This window comes from Hyla sarda, chromosome 1 (assembly GCF_029499605.1).
Source record: "Hyla sarda isolate aHylSar1 chromosome 1, aHylSar1.hap1, whole genome shotgun sequence".
Lineage (NCBI taxonomy): Eukaryota > Metazoa > Chordata > Amphibia > Anura > Hylidae > Hyla > Hyla sarda.
The window spans coordinates 571,615,490-571,640,428 of record NC_079189.1 but is presented as its reverse complement, the minus strand read 5'-3'; the positions used below and the strand labels follow the sequence as shown (position 1 = coordinate 571,640,428).

At 45.6% G+C, this 24,939-nt stretch overlaps 1 protein-coding gene across 7 annotated transcripts in view; it reads left to right on the top strand.

Moving 5' to 3' along the window:
- The window catches only part of ZBTB7C (zinc finger and BTB domain containing 7C), a 281,395-nt gene extending 261,909 nt beyond the window's left edge, over positions 1 to 19,486 (top strand). For 6 of the 7 annotated variants that reach the window (XM_056543723.1, XM_056543753.1, XM_056543742.1 and 3 more), the window contains 2 exons: positions 10,821 to 11,999; positions 17,870 to 19,486. In XM_056543723.1, coding sequence (XP_056399698.1) covers positions 10,821 to 11,999; positions 17,870 to 18,491 — 1,801 coding nt within the window. In that variant the 3' untranslated portion in view covers positions 18,492 to 19,486. Of the gene's footprint in view, positions 1 to 4,040; positions 4,383 to 10,820; positions 12,000 to 17,869 lie in introns of those variants that run through there. The other variant, XM_056543782.1, reaches the window with a different exon arrangement.
- The last annotated feature ends 5,453 nt before the right edge of the window (positions 19,487 to 24,939 follow it).

Genomic DNA, 24,939 nt, shown 5'->3' with positions numbered 1-24,939 from the left:
GCGCTCCGGGTCCCCGTTCCTCCCCAGAGCGCTCGCCTCATCCTCGTTGCTGCAGCGCCCCGGTCAGATCTCCTGACCGGGTGCACTGCGGTACCGCCTCCAGCCGGGATGCGATTCGCGATGCGGGTGGCGCCCGCTCGCGATGCGCACCCCGGTCCCCGTACCTGACTCGCTCTCCGTCGGTCCTGTCCCGGCGCGCGCGGCCCCGCTCCCTAGGGCGCGCGCGCGCCGGGTCTCTGCGATTTAAAGGGCCAGTGCACCTATGATGGTGCCTGGCCCAATCTTCCAATTAGCTTAATTAGTTTCCACCTGTGCACTTCCCTATATCACCTCACTTCCCCTGCACTCCCTGGCCGGATCTTGTTGCACTTGTGCCTAGTGAAAGCGTTCCCTTGTTTGTTCCTAGCCCGTGTTCCTGACCTCCTGCCGTTGCCCCTGACTGCGATCCTTGCCGCCTGCCCCCGACCTTCTGCTACGTCCGACCTTGCTTCTGCCTACTCCCTTGTACCTCGCCTATCTTCAGCAGTCAGAGAGGTGAGCCGTTGCTAGTGGATACGACCTGGTCACTACCGCCGCAGCAAGACCATCCCGCTTTGCGGCGGGCTCTGGTGAAAACCAGTAGTGACTTAGAACCGGTCCACTAGCACGGTCCTCGCCATCCCTCTCTGGCACAGAGGATCCACCTCCTGCCAGCCGGCATCGTGACAGTAGATCCGGCCATGGATCCCGCTGAAGTTCCTCTGCCAGTTGTCGCCGACCTCACCACGGTGATTGCCCAGCAAGCCCAACAGATTGCCCAGCAAGCCCAACGGATTGCCCAGCGAAATCACCAGCTGGCATACTTGACCACCGTGACACTGCAACTTCAGTCACAGATACAGCAGCTGCTGCCACAGACACAGCAGCTACAACAACCATCTCCTCCGCCGGCTCCTGCAACTCCTCCGCAGCAACCGGCCGCTCCTAACCCCTGCTTGTCCCTGCCGGACAAATTTGATGGGGTCCGCAATGATCCTGCCACAGCCACAGTCCAGTCCTACTTCGCTGAGGTCCGTGGTGTCTTCGAGGAGCCTGCCCGAGCCTCTTCTGCCAAGACTGCCCTGCTGAACCTGGTCCAGGGTGTTTCTTCCGTTGGCGAGTACGCCATTCAGTTCCGTGCTCTTGCTTCCGAGTTGTCCTGCAATAGTGAGATTCTCTGCGCGACCTTTAAAAAAGGCCTATCCAGCAACATTAAAGATGTTCTGGCCGCACGAGAAACTCCTGCTAACCTGCATGAACTCATTCATCTTGCCACTCGCATTGACATGCGTTCTTCCGGATGGCGTCTGGAGCTCCACCTGGATATGGACTTTGTTCGCACAAGGCGTTTTTTCTCCCCGGCTCCTCTCTCCTCTGGTCCTCTGCAAACCGTTCCTGTGCCTCCCGCCGTGGAGGCTATGCAAGTTGACCGGTCTCGCTTGACACCTCAAGAGAGGTCACGACGCCGCATGGAGAATCTTTGCCTGTACTATGCCAGTACCGAACACTTCCTGAAGGATTGTCCTATCCGTCCTCCCCGCCTGGAAAGACGTACGCTGACTCCGCACAAAGGTGACACAGTTCTTGATGTCAACTCTGCTTCTCCACGCCTTACTGTGCCTGTGCGGATATCTGCCTCTGCCTTCTCCTTCTCTACTATGGCCTTCTTGGATTCCGGATCTGCAGGAAATTTTTTTTTGGCCTCTCTTATCAACAGGTTCAACGTCCCTGTGACCAGTCTCGCCAGACCCCTCTACATCAATTGTGTTAACAATGAAAGTTTGGACTGTGCCGTGCGTTACCGCACGGAACCCCTCCTAATGTGCATCGGACCTCTTCACGAAAGAGTTGAGTTTTTGTTCCTCAGGTTCTTTGGACCCAAGAAGAGGGGGAGACCCAAGGGGGGGGGTACTGTTACGCCGAGCGCTCCGGGTCCCCGTTCCTCCCCGGAGCGCTCGCCTCATCCTCGTTGCTGCAGCGCCCCGGTCAGATCTCCTGACCGGGTGCACTGCGGTACCGCCTCCAGCCGGGATGCGATTCGCGATGCGGGTGGCGCCCGCTCGCGATGCGCACCCCGGTCCCCGTACCTGACTCGCTCTCCGTCGGTCCTGTCCCGGCGCGCGCGGCCCCGCTCCCTAGGGCGCGCGCGCGCCGGGTCTCTGCGATTTAAAGGGCCAGTGCACCTATGATGGTGCCTGGCCCAATCTTCCAATTAGCTTAATTAGTTTCCACCTGTGCACTTCCCTATATCACCTCACTTCCCCTGCACTCCCTGGCCGGATCTTGTTGCACTTGTGCCTAGTGAAAGCGTTCCCTTGTTTGTTCCTAGCCCGTGTTCCTGACCTCCTGCCGTTGCCCCTGACTACGATCCTTGCCGCCTGCCCCCGACCTTCTGCTACGTCCGACCTTGCTTCTGCCTACTCCCTTGTACCTCGCCTATCTTCAGCAGTCAGAGAGGTGAGCCGTTGCTAGTGGATACGACCTGGTCACTACCGCCGCAGCAAGACCATCCCGCTTTGCGGCGGGCTCTGGTGAAAACCAGTAGTGACTTAGAACCGGTCCACTAGCACGGTCCTCGCCATCCCTCTCTGGCACAGAGGATCCACCTCCTGCCAGCCGGTGTCATTTATACCAAAAAATTTACTGCGTAGAAACGGAAGCCCCCAAAAGTTACAAAATTGAATTTTTTCTTCAATTTGGCCGCACAATGAATTTTTTTCTGCTTCGCCGTGGATATTTTGGTAAAATGACTAATGTCACTGCAAAGTAGAATAGGTGGTAAAAAAAAATAAGCCATAATGTGGAATTTTTGGTGCAAAATTGAAAGTGTTATGATTTTTAGAAGGTGATGCGGAAAAAAATGAAAAGGCAAAAACGGAAAAACCCTGCGTCCTTAAAGGAGTAGTCCAGTGGTGAACCCAGTGGTGAACCACTTATCCCCTATCCTAAGGATAGGGGATAAGTTGCAGATTGCGGGGGGTCCCACCGCTGGGGCCCCCCGCGATCTCCTGTACGGGGCCCCGACAGCCCGCGCGAAGGGGGCGTGTCGACCCCCGCACGAAGCGGCGGCCGACACGCCCCCTCAATACAACTCTATGGCAGAGCTGGAGCGCTGCCTTCGGCAATCTTCGGCTCTGCCATAGAGATGTATTGAGGGGGCGTGTCGGCCGCCACTTCGTGCGGGGGTCGACACCCGCTATCTCGGCGGAGAGCCTGGCCCCCGTACAGAGAGATTGCAGGGGGCCCCAGCGGTCGGACCCCCTGCAATATCAAACTTATCCCCTATCCTTAGGATAGGGGATAAGTTTTTTTCACCACTGGACTACCCCTTTAAGGGGTTAAACTCTATGGGAGAGCCGAAGGTTGCTGAACAGCTCTGCTATAGAACTATATGGAGGGGGCTTGGCGGCCTCCGCTTCAGGTGGGGGTCATGATGCCCTCCTGTGCTACAGCACAGGGGCTCCATGCAGGGGACCGCCGGGGGGCCCAGCGCTCGGACCCCCTGCGATATAAAACTTATAAGTTTTTATACATGAGACTTATCCTTTAAGGACAGCTCTGTTGTACTGCTGGAGACCTAGATAAGTCTGGGGGTTAACACCATACAACTGGTGGTCTCCAAACTGTGGACCTCCAGATGTTGCCAAAATACACCTCCCAGCATGTCTGGACAGCATGGGGGAGATTTATCAAAACCTGTCCAGAGGAAAAGTTGCTGAGTTGCCCATAGCAACCAATCAGATCGCTTCTTTCATTTTTCAGAGGCCTTTTCAAAAATGAAAGCAGCGATCTGATTGGTTGCTATGGGCAACTGGGCAACTTTTCCTCTGGACAGGTTTTGATAAATCTCCCCCCCCATGACCCCAGTTGAACCAGGTTTTTTTATTTTTTTTTTGTGTTTTTTGTACAAACTGCATCAAAATGTTGCCACATACTATTTTTTAAATTTATTATAATTAATGTTATTCCTTTAATGAATAAAACTAAAAAACACAAATTACACTTATCCCTTTAAAGGACATGTCCCATCAGTACAATACTTGTTCTTGTATCCCAATGCTTTCCAACCAGGGTGCCTCTAGCTGCAGCACAACTACAACCCCCAGCATGCCAGTATTTTTTCAACAGCTAAAGGTGGGGGTTGGGGTGGCGGGGAACACCGTTGTATCCTATATGGTAACATAGAGGTCATAGAGGAGACCCTTTACTTGGGATCCCCATGTATTAGCCTGAGCGGACAATCTCTAGGAAAAAGGGGCCATGGTGTTGATGCGCCATAGTGGATGATGTGGCGAATGTAGGCAATGAGGTTGCTGTGGCCTTGTTAGTGACGGCTAAAGGGGAACCAATGAACCATCAGTGAGGTCAGTACCCTGGTCACCTAAATGTATTGTACTTTGGCTGTGGATTTTATTTGCTCTAAATTTGTGGTCTCCAAACTGCAGCCCTCCAGCTGTTGCAAAACTACAACTCACAGCATGCCCGGACAGCCAACGGCTGTCCGGGCATGCTGAGAGTTGTAGTTTTGCAACAGCTGGAGGCACCCTGGTTAAAAAAAAAACTGATATAAGGAGATATCTGACTATGGGTGCGTTCACACGCTATTACTAGCAGCAGGTTGCCTGCTGCGGGAATCCCGCTGTGAGTTACGCTACCATTGATTTAAATGGGTCCACAGACAGTCCACAATAGTGTCAGATTTGAGGACTGTCCGCGGACCCATTCAAATGAATAGTAGCGTAACTAGCAGCGGGAAACCTGTTGCTAGTTCCTAGCGTGTGAACGCACCCCGAAAGAGTATGGAAGGATCAGGATTCCCAGCAGCACAGAGTATTTTAGGATAGTGTGCCAATGGCTGTCCTTGCCTGCTGGGAATTGTTGCTTTACAACAGCTGGAGGCACCCTGGTTAGAAAACACTGACATAAGGAAATATCTGACTGAAAGAGCATGGAAGGATCAGGATTCATAGCAGCACAGAGTATTTTAGGAAAGTGTGCCAACGGCTGTCCGGGCATGCTGGGAGTAGTAGTTTTGCAACATCTGGAGGTCCTCGGTTTGGAGACCACTCTTCTAAATAATGTACAGTATTACCTCCAAGTAGTGATGAAGTTTTGGCGTAATACAGCTGTGATGGCTTATGTCAGAATTACATGATGGGAAAGTGATCCCCTGGAGAGTTATCTGTCCCTGCAGCGAGGGGTCAGCGTCCTGAGCGTCTCATGGATGTAGGTAGCCCCCCCAGCAGCTGGAGGGTAATATTTACACATGCCTTTTCCCATGGCCCCAGGCTTCCTGCTCCCACACGATAATCATGTTGGTGTTGCTCACTGGGCGTGTGGGGGTGGGAGGTGGATGGAGATCAGGACAAGGTTCTTCACATGCATCGATCTTCCATGAAGAAAGAGGAAACCAACACAGCGTGTAAATTTCCCTCCCCATCACCAAGCATCAGACATTAGGAATAGAGATGAGTGAACTTACAGTAAATTCGATTCGTCACGAACTTCTCGGCTCGGCGGTTGCTGACTTTTCCTGCATAAATTAGTTCAGCTTTCCGGTGCTCCGGTGGGCTGGAAAAGGTGGATACCGTCCTAGGAAAGAGTCTCCTAGGACTGTATCCACCTTTTCCAGCCCACCGAAGCACTGGAAAGCTGAACTAATTTATGCAGGAAAAGTAATCAATGGCCGAGCAGAGAAGTTTGTGACGAATCGAATTTACTGTAAGTTCGCTCATCTCTAATTAGGAACACACAAGGACACCGGCGTTTCTGTAATAGTGTCCGCATCACCTGGCGTAGAAAGTCTTATAGGTGAGGGAATTGTTCCTGGGAGAAAAATTAGCAAATAAGTTTTCCTCCCCAAAAAAAAAAAATAATATATATAATAATTATATATATATATATATATATATATATATATATATATATATATATATATTATCCAAAAAAGGAAGCGGCACTCCAAGGTACAAAAAAACGGTGTGTTTATTCAACCATTATGTCATTGCGACGTTTCAACCTCACAATGAGGTCTTTCTCAAGCTTGAGAAAGACCTCATTGTGAGGTTGAAACGTCGCAATGACATAATGGTTGAATAAACACACCGTTTTTTTGTACCTTGGAGTGCCGCTTCCTTTTTTGAATTATGTTTGAGAAGGTTTGGAGTTTGAACCTGTTGAAGCTGAGCATCCATTTAGGACTTGCAGTCCGAGTTACAGTGTCGGATCCCTTCCCTGCCTTTTTGTATATATATATATATATATATATATATATATATATATATATACATAGAATGTTGTCTCTCTAGCGCCATCTACATCATGTTTGAAGGTGTTCAATGGTAAAATATTGACTACATTGCGCACTGTCAGATTCAAAACCTTTTTATATGTTGTACATCTTGTAATACTTCATAAAAAAAGTTATCTCCATTTTATGGAAATCATTTTATGGAAAGACCACTAGGGGTCCCCATACCATCCAGAACATAATCCTGTCTGGCTGCAGCATCATCTTTGTCTCAGCTGAAGCACAGACTGGAACAAAGTCCAGGAAGTGAGGGCAGGACTAGCACTCCTCTGTGCTCACCCTTGTTGTATGAGACTGCAGCATGAAAACAGAGAGGAGGGGGTTACAGAGCAGCCTGCAGTGATTGGATGAAGAGACCCAACACAGCAAACTCATGGAGGAAGTGAATGCATGGTGAGTGAGGGTGCTCTCAGTGCTCGCCTCAGAAACACCCCTTTTTGAGCAGTGGATGTCAGGATGAGTGAGCAGCAGAACAGAGGAATTTGTGAGCCAAATACACACAAAAAAAGACATGTAAAGCATCTACAGGACCTAGTGAGTAACCTATAGAAGCATTCCGTTGTGTGTAACAGGTACACTTTAAGATACCTCCAATAAAAGGCACTAGAGAGACAGCTTTCTTCTTCCTGGTGGAGACCTAATTTGCATATCTTTTCTGCCAGCGAGCACAACCTGGCCTATAAGACTTCCTACGCCTCCAAACTGAGGACCAGTACCCCCTTCTTTCAGCAGCACATTGCGTCGGCCAGATGCGCTGCTGTAGAATACTCTTCATTCATAGCGCTGCCAGGGGCTTATGATAGCGTTGCAGAGGGAACATATATAAATGCGCTGCGGGGGGAACATATATAACTGCGCTGAGGGGGGAACATATATAACTGCGCTGAAGGGGGAACATATATAAATGCGCTGAGGGGGGAACATATATAAATGCGCTGCGGGGGGAACATATATAACTGCGCTGAGGGGGGAACATATATAACTGCGCTGAAGGGGGAACATATATAAATGCGCTGCGGGGGGAACATATATAAATGCGCTGCGGAGGGAACATATATAAATGCGCTGTGGGGGGGAACATATATAACTGCGCTGAGGGGGGGAAACATATATAAATGCGCTGCGGGGGAACATATAAATGCGCTGCGGGGGGAACATATATAAATGCGCTGCAGAGGGGAACATATATAAATGCGCTGTGGGGGGAAACATATATAAATGCACTGCAGGGGAACATAGATAAATGCGCTGTGGGGAGACAAGATTTATAGAAGCTCTATGGGGGCCAGATATATACCCCCCCCCCCCCCCCCCCCGCATAGCAATTCTATATATCTTTCCCCACCGCAGCGATTCTATTTGAAAACCCTGCCGGGAGCCCTGAATGGCTCCTCAGTACCAGCCAATCAGGGCTCCCGGCAGGGAATGTAAAAAAGGAAAGTAAATACATCATACATCACAGGGGAGTGGAGCATGCTGCCCGCTGCCCTGTTTAATAACTCCTAATCACATGGGGTCTCAGAAGTGAGACCCGGTGTGATCAATCCCTCAGCCCCTGAACTACAACCCCCATCATGGAACAGAGTCTGTTCCATGATGAGGGTTGTAGTACAAACACTAATGTAGCCTCCCCAGCCAATGGCAGACTCCCGCAGCCAGGGAACTACTACTCCCATCATGGAAACAAGTCTGTTCCATGATGGGAGTAGTAGTAGTCCCTCAGCACTGCAGGAGTCTGCAGATGTCACCTCTTCTGAGCAGAAGTAATAATGGATATTATAAACCAGGTGCAAACGGATGACATAAAGGCCGTTTGCCATAGACTACAATGTTAAAAATGATGGCCATTAAAGGGGTATTCCAGGAAAAAACTTTTTTTATATATATCAACTGGCTCCAGAAAGTTAAACAGATTTGTAAATTGCTTCTATTAAAAAATCTTAATCCTTTCAGTACTTATGAGCTTCTGAAGTTAGGGTTGTTCTTTTCTGTCTAAATCCTCTCTGATGACACCTGTCTTGGGAAACACCCAGTATAGAAGAGGATTGCTATGGGGATTTGCTTCTAAACTGGGCGTTTCCCGAGACAGGTGTCATCAGAGAGGACTTAGACAGAAAAGAACAACCTTAACTTCAGAAGCTCATAAGTACTGAAAGGATTAAGATTTTTTAATAGAAGTTATTTACAAATCTGTTTAACTTTCTGGAGCCAGTAGCTATATAAAAAATTTTTTTTCCTGGAATACCCCTTTAAAGAAAAATTTGTGCATATGCCGTTTTTTCTTCCGTCACAATTAACGTCCGTTATTCATGAAGGGTCATAACGAGTCATAATGGATAATCAAAAAATCCCATAGACCTGAATGGGATTTTGTAATGGACTTTTAATATCCGTTTTTAAAGCTTTTCTAACGTACGTTTATAACGGATTTTTTAACGGATGAATTTTATAGTGTGAAAGTAGCCTTATCCCCTTGAATTAAACGATAGAGGTTCCCTTTTACTGAAAACAAGCAGAGACCTTGATCCTATGTGAATTTGATATAGAAAACTTATGAGAAAATTGTATAATGTTGATTAATTATTGACTGAAACAATAATACCACTTTTAATCGTACGTGCCTACATTTGAGTAACGGCAGCCATTTTTGCGAAAAGTGACAACGGAATGTACGGCCATATTGATTGTCAATTTTTAATCTGACCAAAAAGAAGTTGTTTTTGACATTCAAAGGTGACATCCAATATTGCTGCACTTTCTGTTGAGAAAATAATTGCTGTGACACAGAATAGTGTCAATATGTTAAAGTGTACCTGTCGTCAACGGAAACTTTTTATATAATGCAGATGATACCATTATATGTATATTTGTAAGATACATTGTTTAAAAAAATTGCATATTTTTGTCTCTGCAGCTATTGTCTGTGTGTCTCTGTGAGGAGTCCAAATACAGGAAGTGGAGGACAAGCAGGACTCTGTGCACTAAGAAAAAGCAGGACAGTGTGCACTGAGGCTCTATAACATGCTCCTGGCTCACACATCAGGATGATTGACAAGAGAGCAGCCTGCACAGAGCTCTGCTTGTCCTACCCTCACTTCCTGTATTTGGACTCCTCACAGAGACCCATAGGCAATAGCTGCAGGGACAGCACTTTTTTCACCCAAAAATATACACAATTTTTAACCAATGTATATTACAAATATACATATAATGGTATTATCTACATTATATAAAAAGTTTTTGTTGATGACAGGTACACTTTAATAGGAGTCCCTGAGCTTTGTCTGCCCTGTGAACTAAATATATACTAATAGATGAACAATTTACAGAAAAAAATTGGGAAAAAATTGAAAGATTAGTTAACGAATATCGGAAAATGACTTGACTCCCCATCAGAGCGGGTGACGCCAATGTTTAGTAAATGAGTACAAAAAGCATGAGGTCATGGTACGCCTAAGTCCTATTGGGAAGGGACATCTTCATCCTGCCAGACTAACATCTCCAACAACAGCTACATCATGGGAAGAGGAAACTGTCATCTGTATTTCAGCCCAAATAAAATAGCCTGTATGACTGCAGATGTAATCACTTAGAACTACACATCAGGCCTATAAAAAAATTGTGGCCAGGTCTAGAGGCAAACCTCAAAAGATACAAGCCAGTGTCCCGGCTGAAACATTTGGTCTCCAATCAATTCATTAAAGTGTACATGTCGCTTTAAAAATGTCCTAGAAACATGTCAAAGTTTTGATCACTCTGAGTCTGAATGTTCAGACCCCAACCAATTGATAGATCGAGCAGTGTGAAAAACATGGCTGACCGAGACAATCCCATAGACTTACAATGTCAGTTTGTCTCTGTTTACCCGACTCTTCTCATAGCTCGTTCTAGCTATTGGTCTCTACATGTCAAAAATTGTATTAGATGACAGGGCCGGTTTAAAGCTTAAGTCCAAAGTTCAGGCCCATGTTGTCATCAGCTCCAGCATGGGGAGATGCAGGCCACGCTGGGCAGTACAGCTGGCGAGGCAATTGTACTACGCTCAGTGATGTTCCGCACGCACACTGCCACTTTTCTGATGAATGGGACTTCACAGAGTGTGGTACAATTGCCTCGGCAACTGTACTGCCCCGCGTGGCCTTTGTGCTGGAGCTAAAGATTGCGTGGGCCTAAGTTTCCGTGAAGTGAAAGGTTAGTCTGGATAGGAATTCTGTACTGGAAGGAGTCTATCTTGGTTGACATTGACCTTGTCTATGGAGGCATAATGTGAAGCTAACATCAGGCCCTAATGCAAAATGTGTAACAGGGCCCCATTCTGAATTACCCAGACGACATCCAAGCATGGTAGGAAGCATTATATTGACCTATGTTAAGTCAAGCTTGGTGACAGGTTCCCTTTAAATGCACTCACAAAAAATGTGTGTAGACTGCAATGTTTCTGTATGTGATACTATAATGATTCTTTACTGATCTCAAATTTCTTCTTTTTTAGGACCACTCATGAGAACATGGCAAGCAGTGATGAAGATCTGATCGGCATTCCATTCCCTAACCACAGCAGCGACATCCTATGTGGACTCAACCAACAGCGACATGATGGCTTCCTCTGTGACGTCATCCTCATCATCCAGGACCAAGAGTACCGCACGCACAGATCCGTCCTAGCAGCCTGTAGCAAATACTTCAAGAAGCTCTTCACCACAGGATCTGTGGTCGACCAACCCTACATTTATGAAATTGACTTTGTTAAACCAGAAGCCTTTTCTGCCATATTGGAATTTGCTTACACGTCAACGCTGACAATCACCACGGCCAACGTCAAACATATCCTGGATGCGGCTGAGATGTTGGAGATCCAATGTATTATTAATGTCTGCTTGGAAATCCTGGAGGCACCAAGAGATGGTGAAGAGGAAGAGGAGGAAAAGGAGGAGGATGATGATGATGAAGATGAAGATGAGGATGAAGATGACACAAAAGACTTTGTGAACCAGGAGAATCAAATGAATATTCAGGAAAGCAGCTGCCACCAAAGCCCTTCTGCATCGGACCATCCAGAAGAAAGCTACCATGGATCTCAGAAGGACATACCAGCCCAATACTCTTCCACCCATAATTCTTCTGGCCACCAAAGTGCAGTCAAGGACTTCTCAATCGAGTCTTTATTAAGTGAAGACTCACATCCTAAAAATAACACGTCAGACAAAAGGCCGACCATTTCTCATTTTGTTCCAGGCTTTTTTCCGCAGCTTTGGAATGGAGATCTGACGGCCTTTTCCCAACTCCAAGAGCAGCAGGTCGATATCGGACCCCTAAATCTTGTGATCAAAGATAAGAAAATTAAAGAGGAGGCGAACGATGAGATACCAACCCTTCCCTTTCCCACTGATTTCTTCAAAGATATGATCCTGGACCATTCCTCCAAACACTTAGGGCAGATCAAGGCAGAGATGGACTACAGTGCCTACCTTAGCTTTCTCAGTGCTGCTCACTTGGGTATGTTTCCACCATGGCCTTTGGAAGAAGAGAGGAAAATAAAGCCAAAGGCTTCTCAACAATGTCCCATCTGTCATAAGGTCATCATGGGAGCTGGAAAACTTCCAAGACACATGAGGACGCATACAGGAGAAAAGCCATACATGTGTACCATCTGTGAGGTCCGATTCACCAGGTTAGAACCCAGCTAAAAATACTGGCATTGTTCATTATTCACAAATATTTACACAAACACACACACATACATAGACAAGAAATTCCAATGCTCCAGAGATTCCATCAAAATAGAATTTCATTTATTAGAACATCTTTCATAGCAAATAAAAGCTTGACATATGTGTGTGTGTGTATATATTTTATAATCTTTATTAGAAATATTTATATATACACACAGCGATATATAATATATCCTTATAGCATTTCATGTAAACATGAAAAATCCTTCCAGCTTGCATTGTTATTTTTTCTTTATCTAGTGGAGTATAAAGACGGCTTGTAAATAGCTCCGAACCTTTATACAACTTTCACACATCTCAAGGTCTGTTTAGAGAATGGATTCAAAAAACTTAGCATGGCTCTGTAAAGAGAGCAGATTCATAAAAAGTCAATACATATAGAGTGCCATCTAGTGGTAGGCCTAGATATTAGTCAGAAACAATTTTACTTTGTGTCCTTTTTTGATAAAATAGGGTTGTCCCACCAACAACACTTATCTCCTATCCACAGTATACCGAGAGTGTTTGGCACCCGGGAGGATCCAATATTTGGAATCCCCCCCCCCCTCCCTTTTCCCAACCACTTACCTGGAGCCATCCTGTTGCTGCATAGGTAGCAGTCGCATCAAGGCCCTGGTACCAAAGAGGGCCCCAAAGCACATCTTCCCCATAATAGACCAGTATTGTAATTGGTATATGGGGCCTTGTTGTAGATTTTTCATCGGGGCCCAGAAGCAACAAGCTACATCTCTGCCACACAGTAAAAATTGGTAGGTAAGTAGATCCCCCATTAGGTGAATAGGTTTGCCCATTAAGAATGTCTCCCACAGCAGTTAGGTAGTCCCCCCCCCCCCCCCCCCTAATTAGGTAGGTATGTTCTTAGGTATGTAGTTCTCTCATTATGCAAGAAGTCCTTCCATTAGGTTGGTATGTTTCATCCATTAGCCAGGTAGCCCCCCCCCCCCCCCCCCACCCAGTAAGCAAAGTAGTCCCCCCATTAGCATGGAAGCCCCCATCCCCCGTTCATTGGCACCCGGTGTGTACTGCTCCTCCATAAGTCTGCCACTGGATAGGGAGTAAGTGTGTACGATCATGGGGGTCTGGCCCTCTGCGATTTTGAGAATAAGGGTCTTGGTACGGTGTTCATGAATATGTTCTACTGCTCTATTCCTCTTCAGTATCCCCTTAGACAGTGAGAATGGGGGGTCTTGTCAGAATGGAATGGAGTGACAGACACAAGTGTTCACTGCATCTTCACTCAATACCATTGAGAGACCCGGGACCCCCATTCTCGAGATCGCAGCAGCTGAAAACCCATACAGACATAACATGTTTTACAGCTGAGGATTTGCTACAGTGTTTGCAACTCCCAGGAGTATATGCAGATCTAAATACTATACACACAGGCTCTGTATGCAGATGTCACTCTCTAGTCGGGTGTTTCCCAACTAGGGCTCCTCCAGCTGCGGCAAAACTACAATTCCCAGCATGCCCGGAAAGCCCAAAGGCTGTCCGGGCATGCTGGGAGTTGTAGTTTTGCCACACCTGGATGCACCCTGGTTGGGAAACACTGCTCTAGTCCTTGGGGGAGACTCTGTACGTTATCACTTCATGCCAGTTGACTCTAATTAATTGCAGCAGCCATAAAGCGCACACCCAGTTGTCCTGTGCATACAGACAGCACAGGAAGAAAGGATCTCCAAAAATAAAAAAAATAAATACATCTGTGGTAAGCTTGTGGGGGTATAGGGTATATGGGGTGTAACTGTGCAGTGATGAAAGGGTGCTGGTTTAACCCTTAACTGTCGTGACGCCAGAGTGAGGGCTCCTCAATATATACTTGTCCTATCGCCACCCGTCCCAAGAACGATAGGGAGGAATAAATGATTGTCCACAACCGGAGATTCAGAAAACTGTAGGAAACTTTAGTGCAGATTTTATGCAGAGGTAAAACAGGAACAGTCTTTACATATGTACAGTCTATGAGGATCCTGACAGTTGGTTGGGACCTTGTGAGTATAAGCTCTGTAGATTGATTTACGCTGTTCCGCTGGATTTAGGGGATTGGTTTTAGGTCCAGCAGTCACACTAGCTTTAGCGGGGATTTGATTTAGTAACTCACATTTAGTAAGTTGTGAGATTGTTAGGCTTCAGGCCTGGTTTTGTCTTGTAAGTTGCACGGATCTCCTCTCTTTGCTAGTCCGGAACCCAAGAGAGCGAGGATTGGCTGGCAGGTCCCTTATATGGGCAGGGGCTGGCCTTGAGCTGATTGGTTCATCCCAACTGACCGTCCTTTACACAAAGGATTATGGTAGAACATGTGACTACCCACATGACCTGGAAGGTCCTTTAGCATACCATCACAGTAGAAACATTAGTCATGTGATCTAAGGTCCTGCAGACACTATATAAATCAATACCTTACACTAATTATATAAATATAACACACAAAATTAAGGAACAAAGAGGTTACTAGGGATTATCTCAGCAAGTGGACCCCAACGGTACCAAGGAACTTTGACTTTGGGGACCCAACACACAAGGTACAGTATGAAATACTGTACCGGGACACCACACATCTATACTTGAAATAAAGTAGTCCCACAGCACTCCAATAGGTGAAAAATCAACATGTAGTTTATTTCCTCATGGAAATGATGCAACGTTTCAACCGACTGCAACAGTCTTTATCAATCTTGATAAAGACTGTTGCAGACGTTCGAAACTTTGCATCATTTCCATGAGGAAATAAACTTCACGTTGATTTTTCACCTATTGGAGTGCTGTGGGACTACTTTATTTCTTGTACCTACTACTGCTGCCAGTGACCAGAGCTGCGATTGGGCCAGCTTGCACCCGTTTCATTGGTACACTTTGGTTGTGCTGCTTCTTTTGCTGCGTACATCTATACATGACTAGATTTCCTTTTTTCTACCCTAATCCCTCCACAACTTCTTCGGGCGATTATCATAAACCACTCAGAGTCTGGGCTGTTCGTTGAGCTGCAGGAATCCATTATCGTCTGTGTTTCTAACTCAATGACAGCCATAACATGCTCTTCTTCTGTTCACAGCTATGTCCCTGTCTTATCCAGCCAGGATGATGGTTCTGTGCCAGAAACAGGCTGTGTCATAAAATATTACAGTGTGAGGCACTTGGCTGAAATTCTCATACACTTCTGGCTTGTGCAGGGACAGTTTTGGACTAAGTGTGGCCCTAGGGTACAAAATGATGAAATATCATACCAACAGCATAGTCACATGCTATTTCCTATAGTCAGTCACTATATAAAAGCTTAGTATTACCAATATTACCACTATAAAAGGCCCAAATAATACAGTGATTACAGTGCAGTTACATCTATTGACTACAGGTGGAGTCTTCTCAAATGGCAGTCGTTCACTTTTTCCATCTTCCCCCAACTAGTCCATACCACAATCTGTCTCTGTAGAATTGTCTGAGACTTCTCACTTTTCCATCATGCTCCCCCTTTTCCCGACCAGCACAAACGTCCCATCCATAATGCCCCAAATTGTAATGGTGCACCCTCGATGTAACTGTGCCCTTTTTTTGTGCGAAAACCATAAGAGTGTGTCAGAATGTGGGTTTGCTAAGGGGTAAGTAGGTCCTCCCCTTAGGTTAGTTCCCTTCCATTAGGTAGGTAACTTGCCCCCACATTAACTAGGTACGCCCCATTAGATAATTTATTCCCCCAATAGGTAGGTCCTCCAGTAGGTAGGTAGCTCCTAAAGAAGGTAGATAGACTCCATAGTAAATGGTAGTAGGTCACCAATATGTAGGTAGGTTCTACTTGTAGGTAAATGGGTCCCCCATTTATGTAGGCCCCCTTCTCAATAATAATGCACCCCTTTATACTAAAATAATTTTTTTTTTAAAGCAGAGCAGCAGGGATTTCCTCCTTTTCTCTGATGAGTGATGACATTGCATGTGCCCACACAAGTCCTATGCTGCAGGCTACATCAGTAAGTGATAAAGCAAGGAGCCAATGCCTCCATCACAGCTTTAAAGGGGTACTCTGCACAAAGACATCTTATTCTCTATCCAAAGTGTAGGGGTAAGATGTCTGATTGCAAGTGTCCCGCCGCTGGGATCTCTGTGCGGCAGCCATGTCGGACCCGGCATTCTAAACATTATGTTTAGATCGCAGGGTTTCCGCATCCAGAGACATGATGTCAGGCCACATCCCCTTCATTCGTGTCTATGAGGGCATGATGGTACTTAAAATAACCCATACCCACCATCACTTGGGAGGGTCAGGTTTTTTGTCTAAAATCCCATACAAGCCTATGGAAAATATATGTTACTGCATAACTTCCAAACAGCTGGAGATATTTCGATAACAATTGGTCAGATGTTACTTATATGTCCACTAAAAAGATAGTTAATTGAACCCTAACCTACCTCCATTTGTGAGGGTCAGGGTTTGTGTTAAAAGTTCTATGGAAATCTATGGGAAATGTATGTTCCAGCATAACTTCTGTATGGCTGGAGATATTTTGATAATACTTGGTCACATGTTACTTGTATGTGACTTGTTTATGTTAAACAAAAATATAAGATAGTTAAAGTAACCCTAACCTACCCCTTATGAGAAGGATGGGGTTTTTGTTTCAAGTCCCATACAAGTATATAGGACTTCTGGTACCTTAATGCAATAGCTCCACTCTCCATCTCCTGGTGAGTGCGTCAGTCCAGCTGGCAAGCCACACCCTCCCTGCATGCCACACCCACCCTTTAATCCACACCCCTTTTATTTTCTGGCTTGCAAATCATGCCCCTCTCCCACAAAGCCACACCCCCTTCTATTTTCAGCTTACAATATCTTCATCACAGCTCAGTCCCACCTGAGGATGACATATGAGGTCAGGATATAAGGACTGGATAAAAGGACGCAACATGAGGATGTGATATGTGGCCAGGATATAAGGACAGGATACAAGGACGGGATATGGGGTCAGGAAATGAGGTCGGGATATAAGGACAGGATATGAGAACGGGATATGAGGTTGGAATATGAGGACAAAATATGAGGATGGGATATGAGGTTGAGATATGGGGTCAGAATATTAGAAGAGGATATGAGGTCGGGATAAGAGGACAGGGATATGTGGTCAGGATTTGAGGCCAAGATAATGGTACAGGATATGGGGTCGGGATATGAGGACGAAATATGAGGAGGGGATATGAGGACAGAAGCTTCCTCCTTTGTTGCTTTTTCCTCCCCCACAAGGAATAGGTAGGAAAAAAATGGGCAATGCTGGGTAATCAGCTAGTCCATTCATAAGTGTCACATATATTATGCTGCAGTCTTCTAATATGGCATACTCCCTCCATTCCAGACTCTTGAGATGGAGGGAGTTTGCCATCTGGGATGGAGGGAGTGTGCCTAGTGAGGAGACTGCAGCATCATATATGTGACATTGAGTGTTTTCATTTTGGAACTGACGAAGGGGCAAATAAGCATCAAAATGTGTTGTCCTGTCCTTGCACTCTTTCAATAAATTTGGATTTCCAAGTCATCTGATGACTGTGGAATGCTGTGAAATATATACTGTAAATCTATATATATTAAGGAAAGAGAGTACAAGGGAGACCATAAAGGCAGACCATGCAGCTGTTTCGGGGCCTTTGGTAAACTACATTGTAAGCAAATAAAAGGGGGATATTGATCTAAGGTTGTTAAAAAACTCATACTTTATAATAGGACCATTGCGATATTTACTATAAGGCCCGCTTTTTATATTTACTATTTGGATTTGTGATGCATGAGGGAATAAAGTAAATAAACATGAATATCTTATTCTTTCAGGCAGGACAAGCTGAAGATTCACATGCGGAAACATACTGGGGAGCGGCCATATTTGTGCATCCACTGCAATTCTAAATTTGTCCACAACTACGACCTTAAGAACCACATGCGCATCCACACAGGGATCCGGCCTTACCAGTGCGAGTTCTGCTACAAGAGCTTTACCAGGTCTGATCATCTCCACCGCCACATCAAGAGACAGAGCTGTCGAATGTCCAGGCCCAGGAGAGGCAGGAAGCCGGCCTACTGGAGAACTTCCAGTCTACTGTTTGCCCGCAACAACCGTCCGGAAGATGAGACCTTTGTTATGATGCCACCAAGTCTGGAGAGCGGTGGTAACCACCGGGCTAATGGGACTATGGGTGTACCGGGGCCTAGTCCTAAACATCTACTTGAAGAACCTAAAAACATTCTCAATTTGAAAGATTTGGACAAACAATATGAGGACTCTCAGCTGAAGCTGTTAGAGAGAACGCATCTGGAGTCGGACAGGCATGGTGGACTTTATGCATTTTCATTGGCACACAATGAGAATATCTCCCCTCAGCCGTTCTTTGTAGGAACAGCTGATTCTTGGAATATGACACTGAACCATGCTCCACTTTCCGATGCTCGTAACTAAACCAAAACTATTGGCTTCAAGAGGGCACCACTTCATGAAAGCAGCCATGTTGTGGACTGTATCAATCTACCAATGACACGGGGCTAAAAGTACAGTTCCTGATTGGCTGTACTCGGACACAAGCAATGGCTGCCATAATCATTGACCAGGTGGCCGGTCCACATCAACGAACCAACACGCACGCCATTGTATCCCTTGTAGATTCATTTCTTTCTTATTATATTGAGATCTATACTTGTGTATGGATATTGACAGTCGACGATTCATTCCAAAGAAGCACAGCTATGGTATATATATGTATAGTATGACTATATGTATATATGGGAGTATAAAGTTCATTTTATGCATGTAAACTTTTTTTTTTTTCTTGTAGTAAACTTTTTGACATTAGGTAAAGACCTGGAGTTGTAGTGTACGCTCTCTGGCAATAATTTATTGTAAGATTGAGTATTGGGTATTAAATCTCAGATTATACAAGGGGCTTAATATAATGGGGACCATTTATATAAATGTCTGCGGAGAGGTTTTTTGGGGAAGATCTGGGTGAAGACAGATGCATAACTTGAATGATTCGGTCAAGTGGAAATCTGTGAGAAGATCCTATACCTACAATATACTATTTATACTGGTGTATTGATATGTGGCCTCCTCAAACTTCTGAACCAGTGTGGAACTGCTACCTCTGCACCCCCTATACCCATTTAGGGGTGTAAATTAAATGTACATCAAAATCTATAATAGATTCTCCCACCTACCATGTGCCATCTATAACCATGATTTATTCTCATGTGGCATAAAAGCCTTTGGGCCCCCTAAATCACCAGGGTGCTACTGCCACTGTAGCTAGGGTTGCCACCTGGCTGGTATTTTACCAGCACATCGGCATTTTGGCCACCCTGCCGCAATTTTTATATTGAAAATACCAGCAATGCAATGGCTGATATTTATCCAACCAATCCTCCAACTCCCGGAATGTTGCACCATATACTATACCAGTGTTTTCCAACCAGAGCGCTTCCAGCTGTTGCAAAACTATAACTCCCAGCATGCCCGGACAGCCCTAGGCTGTCCGGGCATGCTGGGAGTTATAGTTTTGCAACAGTTGGATGCACTCTTGTTTGGGAAACACTAACCTATACTATATACTACTATATAGTCCAACATGCTGAGAGTTGTAGTTGTGCAACAGCTGGAGGCACACCTGGTTGGAAAACACTGACCTTTACTATATACTACTATATAGTCCAACATGCTGGGAGTTGTAATTCTGCAGCAGCTGGAGGCACCCCTGGTTGGAAAACACTGACTTATACTATATACTACTATATAGTCCAACATGCTGGGAGTTGTAGTTTTCGTTTGGGACAGCTTCAGAGCCACAGGCTGTATCGGGGCATGTTGGGAGTTGTAGTTTTGCAACAGCTGGAGGCACCCCTGGTGTGGAAACACTGACCTATACTATATACTACTATATAGTGCAACATGCTGGAAGTTTTAGTTCTGCAGCAGCTGGAGGCACCCGTGGTTGGAAAACACTGATCTATACTATATACTATTATATAGTGCAAAATGCTGGGAGTTGTAGTTGTGTAACAGCTGGAGGCACCCCTGGTTGGAAAACACTGATCTATACTATATACTACTATATAGTCCAACATGCTGGGAGTTGTAGATTTGCAACAGCTGGAGGCACCCCTGGTTGGAAAACACTGACCTATACTATATACTACTATATAGTCCAACATGCTGGGAGTTGTAGTTGTGCAACAGTTGGAGGCACCCCTGGTTGGAAACACTGATCTATACTATATACTACTATATAGTCCAATATGCTGGAAGTTGTAGTTCTGCAGCAGCTGGAGGCACCCCTGGTTGGAAAACACTGACCTATACTATATACTACTATATAGTCCAGCATACTGGAAGTTGTAGTTCTGCAGCAGCTGGAGGCAACCCTGGTTGGAAAACACTGACTTATACTATATACTACTATATAGTCCAACATGCTGGGAGTTGTAGTTCTGCAGCAGCTGTAGGCACCCCTGGTTGGAAAACACTGACTTATACTATATACTACTATATAGTCCAACAAGCTGGGGGTTGTAGTTGTGCAACAGCTGGAGGCACCCCTGGTTGGAAAACACTGACCTATACTATATACTATTATATAGTGCAACATGCTGGGAGTTGTAGTTTTGCAACAGCTGGAGGCACCCTGGTGTGGAAACTCTGACCTATACTATATAGTGCAACATGCTGGAAGTTGTAGTTCTGCAGCAGCTGGAGGCACCCCTGGTTGGAAAGCACTGACCTATACTATATACTACTATATAGTCCAACATGCTGGGAGTTGTAGTTGTGCAACAGCTGGAGGCACCCCTGGTTGGAAAACACTGACCTATACTATATACTACTATATAGTCCAACAAGCTGGGAGTTGTAGTTGTGCAACAGCTGGAGGCACCCCTGGTTGGAAAACACTGACCTATACTATATACTATTATATAGTGCAACATGCTGGGAGTTGTAGTTTTGCAACAGCTGGAGGCAGACTGGTGTGGAAACTCTGACCTATACTATATAGTGCAACATGCTGGAAGTTGTAGTTCTGCAGCAGCTGGAGGCACCCCTGGTTGGAAAACACTGACCTATACTATATACTACTATATTGTCCAACATGCTGAGAGTTGTAGTTGTGCAACAGCTGGAGGCACCCCTGGTTGGGAAACACTGACAAATACTACTATATAGTCCAACATGCTGGGAGTTGTAGTTTTCGTTTGGGACAGCTGCTGAGCCACAAGCTGTATCAGGGCATGCTGGGAGTTGTAGTTAGTAACTAACTGCAACTCCCGAATTTAATAAAAAAAGGAGATCAAAAAGTCAAATCAAAACGGAAATGGTACGTCGAAAAACTACATATCGGGGAGCAAAAAATTATCCCTCATACAGGCCCATATAAGGAGAAATAAAAAAAGTTATAGGGGTCAGAATAGGACAAATTTTCCCTGAATATGTGTATCCTTTGATGTCACGCATATATAATTAATTATGCAAATTAGCATGGCCAATATGTTTTTTGCAAGAGTGGTGGCAACCCTGTCGGTAGCCTTTAGGGTATGTTCACACTGCAGAATCTTCACCCGAAAATATTCTGGGTCGGAGATTCTGCCTGAGCCAAAGATGAAATCTTTCCCCATTGACGGCAATACAACCAGCGCATACTGCAGCTGTAAGAACATGTTCATTTTTTCCGCATGTGAATTTAGGAAATCTATTTCCATATCCCCTATTCCGTTAATAGAGGGGGGCTCCTTTGTTCAGGATATTCATCTGTCGGCCAGAGTGGAGATTATTTATAATGAGAATCTTTCGCTCTGGAGGACCTGCCCTGTCCTGTGTTAGGCCGTGTTCACACGTCGGAAAATTCTGCTTGTAAATTCCGTTGCAGCAGAGTCCTATTGTTTTCAATGTGATTCAGCTGCACCGTGCACATCGTGGAATTCTTTCTCTGGAGTCCGGAATTGGAATTTTCGATTTTCGGAAATTCCGATTCCCGACACCGCAGAAAGAATTGACGTGTCAATTCTTTTTGCGGAATTCACTTGGAAATGCGCCATTTTTATAGACAGTAATGCATTTCCAAGCAGATTCTGCAGAAAGAATTGACATTTTCTGGGCGGAAATTCCACACAACCTATTAATATAAATGAGCACTGTGTAATACTTCATTAGTCCTGTGATGGCGCTGCAGGGAAACGTAACCTTTACTACCAGATTTCTCTACGGATTACAATTCATCGCCGAGGGCCCCAGCAGGGGGTACTTTTTGCAATCAGTTGTAACGTAGGTATGTCCAAAATGGAAACTAACTTTAGATTGCTTATGCCTTCAAATTGTGTTTTTCACCAAACCGCAGATAGAAAAGGTACTGTATTTTTCGTCCTATAGGACGCACCGGCGTATAAGTCGCACCCAATTTTTAGGGGCAAAATCTTAAAAAATAAAGATTTTGAACCCAATAGTGGTCTTCAACCTGCGGACCTCCAGATGTTGCAAAACAACAACTCCCAGCATGCCCGGACAGCCGTTGGCTGTCCGGGCATGCTGGGAGTTGTAGTTTTGCAACATCTGGAGGTCCGCAGATTGAAGACCACTGCAGGAGGAGGTAATACTCACGTGTCCCCGCCGCTCTGGACCCGTCACCGCTGCCCTGGATGTCGCTCCATCGCTGTCGCCGTGTCCCCGCCGCTCTGGACCCGTCACTGCTGCCCTGGATGTCGCTCCATCGCGGTCCCCGTCGCTCCGGAACGTCTCTACTGCCGGCTGGGTATCCCCGCTCTCCGTCGCCGCCATCACGTTGTTACGCACGCCGACGCACGTACGCGACGACCTGATGACGAGGAAGGAGAGCGCCGGCCATACAGGGGATCCCTGAATAGAGAAGACACCGAGGAGGCAGGTAAGGTCCCTCCCGATGTCCTGTAAGCACTAATCCGGCTATTCAGTCGGGCTGTTCGGGACCGCCGCGGTGAGATCGCGGCGGTCCCGAACAGCCCGACTGAACAGCCGGGTTAGTGTCACTTTCCCTTCAGACGCGGTGGTCAGCTTTGATCGCCGTGTCTGAAGGGTTAATACAGGGCATCACCGCGATCGGTGATGGTCCTGTATTAGCCGCGGGTCCCGGCCGTTGATGGCTGCAGGGACCGCCGCGATAGGGGTGTATTCGCCGTATAAGACGCAGCAACTTTTTCCCCCCAGTTTTGGGGAAGAAAAAGTGCGTCTTATACGGCGAAAAATACGGTAACTCCTCTTTTAAAAGAAAAGTAAATCAACTCTGCAAGCAGGAAAAATTATTTTGTGCCTTTAGCTGTTATGCAGTACGGTGTCTCCATGGTAACAGACAACAAACAAACCCAGTGTAGTCTGTTTCTGCAGTCATACTCCTTTTTTTATCTAACCCTAAGAAAGGAATCCTTTTAGTTATCCTTCTTGTTCACATGGCTGATTCCATGCGGAATGTCTGCCCAAAAAATATGGAAGCACATTCCACACATATGATAGTTCCGGTGGCCACTAGGACTGCTTGGAGATCTACCATCTCATTGACGGCAATGCATTTCCGAGCGGAATCTGCAGAGAGAAAAGACATGTCTACTCTTTCTGCGGATGCCGAAATCAGGATTTCCGCGGCAGAAACATCTGCCACAGAAATTCCGGCCGTGTGCACAGTGCAATAGAATCCCATTGAAATCAATGGGACTCTACTGCAGCGGAATTTCCAGGCGGAATATTCCTGTGGAATTCCGTTTGAAAATTCTGCTGCATGAACATACTCCTTGCTTATTTACCAAATTGATGTTAGTAATAAGTAGGGGACATACTATGACTGCAGGATCAAGCGGAATGGTTGTCTATTACTAGAGAGGTGCATAGACCTGCATGGGAGCTGTAGACACAAAATGGAGAAAAAGAAAATGTGAACATAAAATAATTTGTTTTATTGAAAAATTTGTATGTATATTTTCTTTGTTAAACATTCACAATTAGACTCCAGGTCTCCAGGATGGGTGTCTGATATGGCCCTTATGCCATTGCATTACATGGTAGCTACCTATAGGTGACACTACAGAAAAGCTTTCTTCCTTCTGAAGGAGGGCTAATTTGCATATTTTTTCCCCACAAAGGAGTGATTTCTAACCAGAGTGCCTCCAGCTGTTGCAAAACTACAACTCCCAGCATGCCCGGACAGTCAAAGACTGTCCGGGCATGCTGGGAGTTGTTGTTTTACAACAGCAGGAGGTACACTTGTTGAGGAAAAACTACCATGGAGCATTGCCTGCAAGACTCCATACACCAGATAGATCTCCTCAATGAGAACCAGTACTCCCTAGGTCATCAGAATTCCCACAAAGCACTGCTCTCTGGTAACAGGAAACCACCAGAATTCAGAGTTTAGGTTCAAATGGAGTATATGCTTGAAAGTAGTATTTTTTCCTACAATTGTTTAGCAAAGATGTTCCCCTAATCTCTAAGAAATTTTTATATAAATTCTGACGCTGTTCCAATATGTTGTGATTTTTTCCTTATCTTCCTGACTGTGTCAATTTGAATTGGCATAAATTTCATTATTTTCATATTCAGAGGCAGCTTTTAAAGGGGTAGTCCAGCAAAATACACCTTTACCCCTATTGACAGGATAGAGGATAGGTGTCTGATCGTGGGGGGTCTGACCGCCGTGATCTTATGCCTGGTGCCCCGGCAATGTGGAAAGAGTGCAAGCTCCATTTAATTCTATGGGACCGACAGAGAAACCTGAGCGCTTGGTATGATATATGTACATGTATTATATGTGTGTGTATGTATGGTAGATGTGTGTGTATTATGTGTATGTATGATAGATCTATGTGTATGATGTGTGTATGTATGATAGATGTGTGTGTATGTA